At 36.8% G+C, this 12,513-nt stretch overlaps 1 protein-coding gene across 3 annotated transcripts in view; it reads right to left on the reverse strand.

Annotated features, from left to right (window-relative positions):
- The window catches only part of DOK6 (docking protein 6), a 799,313-nt gene that overhangs the window by 108,246 nt on the left and 678,554 nt on the right, over positions 1 to 12,513 (reverse strand). For all 3 annotated transcript variants that reach the window (XM_063923391.1, XM_063923390.1, XM_063923392.1), the window contains exon 7: positions 1,911 to 2,028. In XM_063923391.1, coding sequence (XP_063779461.1) covers positions 1,911 to 2,028 — 118 coding nt within the window. The remainder of the gene's footprint in view (positions 1 to 1,910; positions 2,029 to 12,513) is intronic.

Consider the following 12,513-nt stretch of genomic DNA (forward strand, 5'->3'; position numbering starts at 1 on the left):
TGCACAGTTTTTGAAACAAAGGGGTTTACTGCGACTTTTGAATCACTCTGTACTGTATGTATATATATATATATATATATATATATATATATATATATATATATATATATATACTAGCTGCTCTACCCATTCTTTGCACAGGAGTTTCTGATTTTCACGGTTGTACATATAATCAAGTGTAATTTGGTAAATCTGTAGAGATTTAAATTTGAGATGTGTTAATGTAAGAAATATTCAACCAGGGTTATTGGCATATTACCTGAGGAGCACCCATAGCAGATACGGTAAAAAGTGACAGGACAATTTTTGTGGTTCTGCACACTGGATGTGCAATCCAAATTTTGATTTGATTGTCCGTTTGAGCATTATTGTTGATGCAATGCAAGCAACACATTGGTAATGATGTCATTATGCCAACCCCCTTTTCAGCCCCTAGGAGGGGTTTATTCAAATTATAATTACGTAGGTTTTCCTATTTCCCACCTGAAGAATATATACTGTATGTTAAACTTTAGCTTCCTAACATATTGGGAAGTAAGAGAATTAGTGATGGGTCAGTGAGTGAGTGAGTTGAGGGCTTTCGCTTTTATATATATAGATATAATTTATATTACCGTACCATGTAAAGTTACAAAAAAAAAATTCAAAAATCATACTGTACAATCCATTTAAATTTAAATTCAGTATCAAATTTTACAGAGCTCTTCCAAAAAACACGTACGTAAGTGTGCACTGTTGCCATTGAAACCTTGGCTTTGGTTCTGCTTGGTGTGAAACAAAAAGTCCCATGAAATTAGAATAATGAAAAATGGTAAGCATTGTTCAGCATATTATTCTGTTACCTTTTAAATGCAAATTTGCAGGCTATTTCGGTACTCTGGAAAATTAGTTATTGTCCATATACTGTAAACAACAATGGTTATTTTACTACAAACAAGAGTTCTGCTGCTTAAAGCAGATATGTCAGCTAGTTCTCCAGCATTTGTTTATTGCCATTTTATATAGTGTATTTTTATTATATAGTAAGCAAGAAAAACAAGACAAAAAACGGTCATCCGAGAACACTGTTCTTTTGGCATGTTTTTATATTTCATCTTCCTTCCCACACAGTAATAGGCCTGTTATGTGCAGAAGAAACCAGCACAAGTGCAGTCTGGCACCTTCCCTCCACTCTTAGTCTTAAGTGATACAGTATCTCTCTAACCTCCTGCAACTTTAGAGAGAGATGTACTAACCCTTGGAGAGTGATACAGTGGAGAGAGATAAACTACTAATCAGCTCCTAACTGAGATGTTACAGGCTGTGTTTTGAAAAATGACAGTTAGGTGCTGATTGTTGGTAGTTTCTCTCTCTCCACTTTACCACTCTACAAGGTTTAGTATATCTGCCCCTTTAAAACTCTTTCATTTTTAGTTATCATTTCATTTCAGAGAACATTGTAATAATACACACAGACAATAGTATTCTACCCATCCTAGCATAGTGAATCGTATCATGGCATTAGGAACAAAGCTTCTAAATAGTTTTGAATATTTGGATTACGGTATTGTTAAATTTGTGCAGTTTATGAAAATTAGATTGTCATGTTTGTTAAAGCCAAAGTGCTTATCAGGGAGCATGGTATAAAACCAGAATTTAAATGGATTTTTTGATGGCTGCAATTTGCATTGTAAAGTTCAAAAAGTCATCTCTAGATTGCCTGTGCAGGCTACATAGCGATTTGTCATTAGATGATAAAATGATGACAAAAATGGCAATTTTAAAAACCAGGCTTCCCACAGAGGTTTATGGCAGCTGATAAATTGAAAGAAAAGGAATACAACCATTTCAAAGAAGAAAACAAGCTGAATGAGTCCTGCTCAGCATGTAACAAACTAACAGGCAGGATGCTTTATTTCTATACCACTTACCTTGTAAACTGTAGATTTCACCGACGCTATTTTGTCTGGTAATATGATGCCAGTATGCACTTCGAGGAAGGGAAATTGACTTGGACAATGTCATTGGCTCAGTCAAACTAGTCTGGAGCTGAAAGACAGTATGCAAAAGCAAATATTTGTCTTGACTTTGCATTAGAAAAATGAATGTGCATAACATGAGTTATTTCAGATTGTAATAAAATTAGTTAAAGTAAGCCAACAGCTGTCAGCATAACACATAATCCAACAGATTTTAGCATAACACATTTAGCTAACGCGTAGGTTAAATAATTGTTATATTTTCATTTTTTTGTACTTTAAGAGAGCAAGATTTTTCAATATCCTTTTGCCGTCATAATTATTCCATATTTTAAATGCAAATTAACTTAATCCCTAAACTCTCTGGATTCACAAGTCTTTAAGTGACAAAGTAAGGTTATATTAAGTAATACCTTTGGAATAGCAGAGTATTACTGTATATTAGTAAAAGTGCCTTAAAAATGATTACTGAAAGAATATCTAAATATCTGCTGCTGACTAATGTTATAAAGGATCATTTATATTATCATCTATATTAACTCATGGCCAAAGAGAATCTATTATAATAAACTTAACATTTTTCTAAATTGTTTAAAAGCTAGACTACTATCATGCTGACCAAGTTATATAAAAATAGTAATAATTACATTAACATTGTTTTAAATATATGTTTACAGTATTACCAGCTTTCCTAATTGCAGGCGAGTGAGTGCACAACTGAGGTGTAGGGGAGGGGCATTTATATCACACTAAAATCCCTCCATGGCCAGTTTGCTATGCAGAGACTACCATTGTCTGGAGCCCACTCATAATCTCATAAATTGTTTGTTTATTCATATGAGATCCCAGAAAAAAATATGATACCACTGAATATGACAATAACGAACTACTAGCAACTACTCTACATATATTCTTATAAAGATGTAAGTGTGTTAAGTGACTTAGACCTGCATTCCATTATCCTTGGAGAGGCAGAATAGAAATGGGTATGTACAGTTTGAATACAACAAGGGTATGCACATGCAAGAACCATGTCAACATGCCAGCTTGTGATGTCATTTAATTAGACTTGGCTACATATACAGTACACAGACACCTCTTGTGTTGGTGGTGGATGTCTGGTATAAAGATGCAGAGTGATGATAATATAATTCATGTACAAAGGCTATTTAACTGGACCTCAAGCACTAAACAGCAGGGACGTGCGGTGAGCTAAATATCTCAGGAGGCACTGGCTAGCCCCAGAGCCAAATTTACATGCAATTTATGAGCCAAATCGTACATCTGGGCATTATACACAGGTGCAGCAGTGTAAACTCCTGGAAATTTGGTGAGTTTTGAACAGAGATGAGCGGAAAAGATAAGCAGGGGAGGCACTGCCTCACCTGCCATAGACTTTTTACTCCAGAGTTTTGGCTATAAAATTATTAGAATAATGCAAAGAAGATATTTCTAACATATACTTTGTATTTTTTATATACTTTATACAGTCAAAACTCTGGTGCAAACGTTAGTATGACAGTAAAGATTCTGCCTAACATGCCTCACCCCACCACACGTCAGTGCTAAACAGCATGATACTACTAAACAAAGAATGCTAACATTAACCTACATGTACTTGATACTCATAACATTACTCCTGAATGAAGCACCACTTTTAAGAGGGTAACACCTTTATTTGCATCTGCAGCACCTGACATTCAGTGGTTAAACCAGGAGGCTGCAATGAAGCTCCGAGGCTCAGTGTCTGGAGCAAAGACAATTTACTATACCTTCGATTCCCCTACTGCAGGATAGAAACCTACATGAGCCATCAATTGTACCAAACAACTGTGGCACCATGAATGATCAGGTAACAACATTACCTAAGTCAAAGGCTCACTTGCTGTATCAGTAACCAAGTAACAACAGTGGATGGATGTTTAAATTAGACTATACTCCATTCCTAAACCAAAGAGAGACCTGTTAGACTGTACTAATTAAACACTTACCTGAATAAACAAGCAGCGATTTGGGAAACATTGGGGCAGATGTATTAACCTGGAGAAGGCATAAGGAAGTGATAAACAAGTGATATGTGCAAGGTGATAAAGGCACCAGCCAATCAGCTCCAATATGTAAATTAACAGTTAGGATCTGATTGGCTGGTTCCTTTATCACCTTGCACCTTTTAACTGGAAAAAAGTGGTAAATATTAATATTTTTTTTTTATTAGTTTTGAAATTTCTCCAATTAAATGTTAGATATTTTTCAGGTTCTTATTGTCAAACAGTGAATGACATTGGTATAATAAATGTCTGAAGCACAGTTTAACCAACAAGAGGTAAGTGTGATTGCACTATAAAATGGTACAATTATCCCCAAGGGGTTAAGGGTTTAATGCAGGGACATATTCAGTTGGAAGCAAAACCATGTTGCACTGCAGGTGAGGCAGATTTAAAATGTGCAGATTAAGTTACAATTGGTACATAGGGCCAAATGTAATAGAGTGATAGTTTCAAAAAGTGAGAGATTTGGTAAGGTTTTTCAGTTTTTTTTAAGTGGCAATCATTTACGCTGCAAAACCAGGTTGGTCTTGTTGTGTAAATAATTGCCACTTTAAAAAAAAATGCAAAACCTTACCAAATCTCTCCCTTTTTGAAACTCTCACTCTATTACACTTGGCCCACACTGTCTGATTATTTTTGAGAACTGACAAATGAAAGGTCCCATAACCACACTACACATAAAGTGATTTTTGTTTTTAATTTTCAGATTTTCTGCCATACAAATTTGCATATGTCCACCCACAAGGAGGATGAAGTTTTTAGGATAAACCATAGGAAAAATGGGCAGATATTTCAGAATGCACACACATTGCACAATATCAGGACTTTTTGGCTGATATTTTCTATCAAATTGAAGTACGGGTACTAAATTGCCTACACAAAAACTAAAAAAATATATTAGATGAATCAATAGATTGGCTGCCATGTACCAAAGATGACCACTGCTCAATTCTTGGCAAAAAAAAGTGAAAATGGCAAGGTGCTGGCACTATTGAATTTAATTATGGTTGTAACTGTAAGAAATCTAGACACAAATATACAGATGGAGCCGCACTCATCCAGTGTGACCCCATCGCAGGTGTGTGCTCTTCCGGCATGACTAGGTGATCCGTCCATCTAGCCCCACTGGGAGTGCACAGAGACGCTCTCCCATTCTAGTGAATATGGCGCATCTCCGTCAGTGTTCTCCATCACGGAGGTGCGTGCATCCTGGACGGATATGCTCTCTCAGTCTAGTGAATGGGGCGCGCGTCTACGTCCAGACCGAGAAGTTTTTGTCATTAGGCACGCCTGGGCGACCACGCCCAGGCACAGACGGAGCCACGACTAGTGTGGCTCCAACTGTAAAAGTATTTTTAAGTGTATGCAGTCAGAAAAGCATATAAAAAACACATACTGTACTGTATACAATAAATAAAGGCATGAAAGAATATGGCATGGAAGAGTATAAAGGGCACTCATTTGGAAATCCTGATATCATTCACAATACAGACTACAATATAGATTTTTATTTTATTTTTGGAGGGTTAAACCACGTGGTGTCTATGAGTGAAAACCATAGCACATCACCACGTTGAACTTCTACTCACTATTGAGAATAATAGTGTATTCCTTTTGATTTTTCTGGACGTTTTTAAACCATGTTATAACTAAGACAAAACTCTTGAAAAAAACAATATTTTCCAAATCACCACATTACACATCATGGTCCTGACATTATTAAAGGGTAGGAATATAAAACATAACATTTATCAAGCTGAGCTTTGACCAGCGGACAGGAAAAACTGCCACATACAGTACTGTATTAAGTGGAAAAAAATGTATAGTGGAGGTTCTGGGGCTATGTTGTCAGTCAGTATTAAAAAAAGAAAATAATTAAGAATGATCCATAACAGCTTTGGGCCTTGACCTCCAGGAAGAGGGAGACCAAACTATAGAGTCAACACTACTATAGATGCCCATACCAGTCGTTAGTACTTTGTTACAGTATGTATGACCACAATAGGTTTCTATGGGGGCTGCTATATTGTAATATTTTCCAAGTGCAGTAATATGAAGCCTTATGGAGCTTGGCTCTTGTTTCTAACACCATCTTTAGATGGCATTAACCATTGTACAGTAGCTTATGGGCTACAATTTGCACAATTTAGCGGGAAAGGAATCTGTGTGATACTTCCCCGGATGACCATGCATGTGCAATAGCGCAGATTAGCCCTGAACATCAAGGTATAATGACCAATAGCATAGTAACATAGGCCCTCATTCTGAGTTGATCGCTCGCTAGCTACTTTTTGCAGCTGTGCAAATGCATATTCGCCTCCCACGGGGGAGTGTATTTTCGCTTTGCAAGTGTGCGATCGCATGTGGAGCCGAGCGGTACGAAAATGTTTTTTGCAGTTTCAGAGTAGGTCTGAACTTACTCAGCCTTTGCTATCACTTCAGCCTGTCCGGGCCCGGAATTGACGTCAGACACCCACCCTGCAAACACCTGGACATGCCTGCATTTTCCCTACCACTCCCAGAAAATGGTCAGTTGACACCCATAAATGCCTTCTTCCTGTCAATCTCCTTGCGATCGGCTGTGTGAATGGTTTAGTCGCTAGAAGCATTGCAAAGCAATGATGCTGTTTGTACCCGTACGACGCGCGTGCGCATTGTGGTGCATACGCATGCGCAGTAGTAACCTGATCGCTGCCCTGCGAAAAATGGCAACGAGTGATCAACTCATAATGAGGGCCATGGTAACATAATTAATGAGGTTGAAAAGAGGCAAAATGCCCATCGGGTTCAACCTGTATTCTGTATTAAGCAGTGCACATTATAATGCACCAACCGAAATAATGGTTTCGTACCCATTGGCAACTATATTTTGTTTCACTCCCATATACATAATGTCAATAAATTAAATGTTATAGCCCTGGATACTTTTTTCAGCTAGAAAACTGTCCAATCAATTTTTAAATGCATCTACAGAGTCCGCCATTATTATCTTCTCTAGCAGGGAGTTCCAAATCTTTATTGCCCTTACGGTGAAGAACCCTTTCCTACGTTTTGTACAGAATTTTCTCTCCTCTAGCCTCAGTGAGTGCCCACGTGTCCTGTACAGAATTCTAATAATAAACAAATCCCCTGCTAACTCTTTGTATTTGAAGATATTAATAATGTCTCCTCTTTTCAAGCAATCACTTTACTTTTACAAATCAAAGGCGTGAGCTCCTAATGGAACTCCTGTCCCTGTAGGTGGTTTTTATTTTCTTCAAAATGTATATCCGGGTGGTACATCATTTCTTATTGCTGCAATAAATTGCAATAAAAAATATAATTATAGGGTCTAAAACCCAATAGTTAATAAATAGGCCTCTTAGTAAAAAAAAATATTTACATTACATTGGTTCTATTTTTATTTAAATTATTGTGGCCATATTTATTTCTGCAATTCAGTGTCTGTTCTAAATACTTAGAGGTTTGATAACCGCACTGGTTAATTATGTACACAGTTGTTGAAAAGACCACTAATATCTAATAAATAGCCTGATATGTCAGATTATTTCCTAATAGTGGTAGTGCCCCTTCAGAATAACTACTGTAGATTTAAATGGATAATGGGAAAAATAACTGTAAGAAAGGACACTCACAAAAATGTATTTAAGGTTATTATTGAAATGGACTAACGAATTAACAAACTAGCAAGGACAAGATTATCCCCTGTATTTCTAAGAAGTGCCAAAATAGACTGGACAAATTGCATGTAAAACAATATGTACTGTATAAATTTAAAATGCATAAGGTACAAATGAAGGTAATGTTACCTAAAGATGTTATAGCATACAGATGTGTCCTCCTATATCATTGCTGCAGTCACGTTAAACAGCCATTTTAGTCATGCCATGCTATGGTGTGACTCAGTAGTGCTGAGTGTCTTTATGTGTGTGACTGCGGCTGTATCTTCATACAAAATGCCAAATTACAGTGTTTACCTGGAAATCACTGTAATGTAGCATTTTGTATGCAGATACAGCCACAGTTGCACACACAATATAGGCATTTCGCATATAATTTTAATCATCATAAGCTGCACGTGCATCCTAGTCACATACTGATGTGAATAAGATGCATTTTCAGGAAAAAAAGACACCTGAAGTTAGTAGAGCTGCCCGGTAGCTGCCAACTGACTCATGCCAGGCATCTCCTGCTGCATGGCGTATTCAGGTAGACATATAAGGACACATCTGTATACATATTTTCACTTGTGTTAACTGTATCAAAAAACAGCACGTGTCATATAAGCATTCCTTAAGTGAAATCATATCAAGTGGGTAATACAGCAGATAAAAATGGAAGAAAGGAAAGTTAGGATAAAGCAGTCTCTTTTCTAGATTAAGCATCTCATTGATTGCTAACTAGCAGTAAACAGTGAGTGAGAGATCTCTACTTACAGTTTATACTTTGAAACAACAGTTAATATCAGCAGATGGCATAAAGTGTTCACTTCTACCTTTGTTTTTTTGTCAGAAAGTATTGAACAGTAAATTAGAGAATTACTTAGTAGAAACTGTTCATTTTAAGTATGAAATTTGAAGTCTTAGCAGCGGTAATTTGGAAAAAAATATTGATGTGCTTTTTATCACTAAACCTTTAATGTTCCTAATCTGTATAATATCATATTCTTCTTTTAGGATATGTCTGGGACCAAATATCTATCAAATTGTTTTTTACAGTAGTTACTATGCAATATGCCCATGTACTGTGAATTACCCCTTAGTCTAATAATAGTGATTTTGGTGGTATTGACACTAGATTTAAAGCAACAGTTTGTTTTAAGGCAAAACATATTTGATTTTGCCTTAAAACAAATTGCCTCTTTAACTCAAGCTGCTATATTGCCAAAATAATGCAGGTTCTCAAAAATATGAATTTATGCCTTATACCCAATAATATCTGAGTACATAAACCAGTTAGTCTCAGAATACTCTCAATCTACTTGTATTTTTTTCTGTATTCTGGAACCAGCTGGGTGGCACCTGAGCTTCAGTATCCATTTGGATACAAAACTTTAACACAACACAGCAGCGATATGACAATATTTCTTACTGGACAAGACAAAGTACGTAAGGATATTATATTCACTTATAAGTGGCATTAAAATACATACTTTATATAATTTTGTTTAGTGTTTTGAATGTAAATGTTATGGGGATATGGATTATTGGGTTCAACAATCCCAGACTCACTAGCATTTGTACTCTTTTAGCATCTGTACTCAAAGTTTGGATTGATGTGCTGTTGTTTAGATACTCTCTATTTCATTTGAATCTTACCCCTGACTGCAAGTACTCATTATCACAGTCATATCAAGATCACACAGGACATAATATAACACATATTTGTAAACACCCTTAACAAGATGCGATATAGCAAATCCACACTATATAGAAACATAGAATTTGACGGCAGATAAGAACCACTTGGCCCATCTAGTCTGCTCCTTTTTTTATCCTTTAGGTAATCTCAACCCTTTTTAAACCTTAAATCTTTGTTAATTCTTTGTAAGGATATTCATATATGAAAGCAAAAGCGTCCTTGTCCCTTTTAGTAATACTGTATGTGTTGTAAGTTTCAAAAACTTCAATACTGAATTAAGTAGCGATTTTGGAAGCACTTTCTACTAGAATCACATGTTTTAGATGTCTTTAAAATTGATAAAAAACAGCAAAAATTGAGTATTTTGTACCTGTGTTTCTTCTGTAAATATAACAATACAATTAATTTCTAGTCATTTTCAATCAAGTTTGACCACCTCACAGTTCACAATATTGTATCACCAATATTGGCCAAAGACTGCACTGACTTTGCTAGCTAAGTGAAAGAGCTGTGACAAAACCATTGCAGTTTAAATGAATATAGCACATCTATGAAACATGGTGGTACAGCACTGACAGATAAGAATGTCGGTTTGATAAACTATATGACCCTAAAAAATGAATTAATAACCTAAAAGTAAAAGCCTTGTAGAAAATATAATATATTGTATTGCCCAAACCCTTCTCCAAATAACAAATCACAGACTTCAGGCCAATACAAAGGATTGGAGGTGAAGTACTAAGGGTTATATTCAATTGAAGTCGGATCCATTCCAACATTTATTTGTCAGAATGGATCCGACCTGGGCTATTCAATGTCATCTCAAAAAAGTTAAATTGAGATGCGGGAGCTGAGACAGGGCAGAGCTGTGGGCAGACAGAGGAGAGCAGCCCCCATCTCTCTGCCTCTCCCCGTCCCTCCTCCCCCCATCCCTGCATCACAGCTGCCACTCACGGCAGCGTCCACCCGGCTCCAGCAAGCGAGGTCTTGCTTGCTGGAGCCGGGTAAACGCTGCTGAATTCCTCGACTTGTCAATTAATTTGGGGTTAGATTGAATAGGTTGGCAGCCCTTCCGACCTAAAAAAGTCGAAAACTGACATCTTTTTGACAGACAGCAGCTTTCGACTTCAATTGAATATACCCCTAAGTTTTGAGTGTAAAGTAAAGCAGTAATAAAAGAAAAAGCAAATTGGCAACATGGAGAAAAACTGTTAAAAACAAGCATCCAAATGTGAATATATAAACATACTGAACTGTGCCTAGCAAATAACAGGCCTCAGTATAATAGAAAGGCATTATTGTATAAAGTAAAAATGTGATAATTAATTACTAAGTTAATAACAAACTTTTCCAACCAGGGAATAACAGGCCTCAGGACAATAGAAATTGATAATTTTAGAAAGTAGAAAGTTTAAATTGCTAATTTATTAATTAATAAGTTAATAAGTAACAAACTTCTCCAACAAATCACATGCCTTAGGGCAATATAAGTGATTAGAGATGGTGTACTAAGTACTTACTGAAGGTAAAGCAGTAAAAAATATTTTGTCAAAATGGAAAAAAAACAGGCATCTAAATGTGAGTTGACAAACACACTGAATCGAACCAACAATTCATATCCTCAGGACTGTAGAAGCTGATAATTGTACAAAGTACAAATTGATAAGTACTTACATTTTTTTAATGTAACTATAAGGAAAAATAAATAGGAAACATGAAAAATAAAATAAACCAAGCATCAAAATTCAAACAGGGCTGGAGGAAACAGGGCCTGTATGACTGAATGAGAAGCTAGTGATGGATGGTCTTGCAAGATACAAAACAAGACACTATTGATTCTGCACAGAACCTTCAATTTTATTCATGTGTATCACAATATTATTTTGAATGGAGTACCAACATTTTAATAGAGTATCCTAAGTGTGAATTCTGCAAATAATCTTCAGATTTGTGGTGCATCTAAGAGACAAAGTTTGCAATTGATACAAAAAAGATGTCAAGATGTATTATGAGGATCCAGTTAGCATACAAGCATTTGAGATGCCAGCAGTTGGAATACAGATGCTTGGATCCCGACATCGATCACAATGCTGGTGCTGGAATCCTGACTGCCAGCATCCCAATTGTAAGTATGCTGGGGAGGGTTAGGCTGCAGGTAGGGGTGGGGGGTGGGATTCGGATTAGAATGCAGGGCGGGAGGTATAGGGTTAGGCACTCAAGGAGGAGGGTTAGGGTTAGGTACAAAGGGAGAAGGGTTATGCTGTAGGGGAGGGTTAGGAGGGTTGACGGGGAAGGCTAAAATACTTACCTATCAGGTGTCAGGTTTCCGTGCATTGGGATCCGACTGTCGGTATTCTGACCACCAGCATCCCAAGTGCCAGGATCCCAATACCATACCATATGATGCTGCTATGAGCTCCAATATAATTCACTGACATATTTATTTTTCATAATAATTTGAATGTATTCCTACTGTTGACATAATTTTTTACATTTATTGTATGGGAGCAAAGTGGTGATAATCGCATAGAGACTAGTTGTGTATTAAAAAGGTAATGCACAGTTTAACATACCAAGCACTTCACTTCAGTGACTGGGACTGCCACTTTTGTGGCTGAAGTGCTTGGTTTGTTAGGGAACCCAAAAAAGAAAAAATCTTGGTGGTTAGTTAAACCAAGCTAATAATGGGATTAAGACTAACAGTGTTGTTAATCATTACAGTTGGAAGATGTCATCATCTTCATCATCACCCTCATCACTTTTGTTAATATCATCATCCCACAATATTATATCATCCTCTCTGGAATCTACCATTTCAGAAGTCTTTGTCTGTTGTAATTGGAAGCAAATGTTTTGTAGCCTATTTTGATGAACATCAGTTTTTTAAAAATTTTTTGAAGGAAGCCTGATAGTAAATGGGTCCCAGGTCGCCTCAACATGGGGATCTATTTAAACTTCCACTAATCCAGTATTCAACCCGGGAATAACCCTTTTTATAACCCGGGTTGAATTACTGGGTCAGGCGACCTGGGAATTCAGACATGGCGCTTTCACACCGCACACTGACCTGTGTTGACCCGGCAATATGCCGGGTCAATACCGGGTTATTTGTGCGATGTGAAAGGGGTATTATACAGTATGCCTAT

The sequence above is a fragment of the Pseudophryne corroboree genome, chromosome 5 (genome assembly GCF_028390025.1).
Source record: "Pseudophryne corroboree isolate aPseCor3 chromosome 5, aPseCor3.hap2, whole genome shotgun sequence".
Classification (NCBI taxonomy): Eukaryota; Metazoa; Chordata; class Amphibia; order Anura; family Myobatrachidae; genus Pseudophryne; species Pseudophryne corroboree.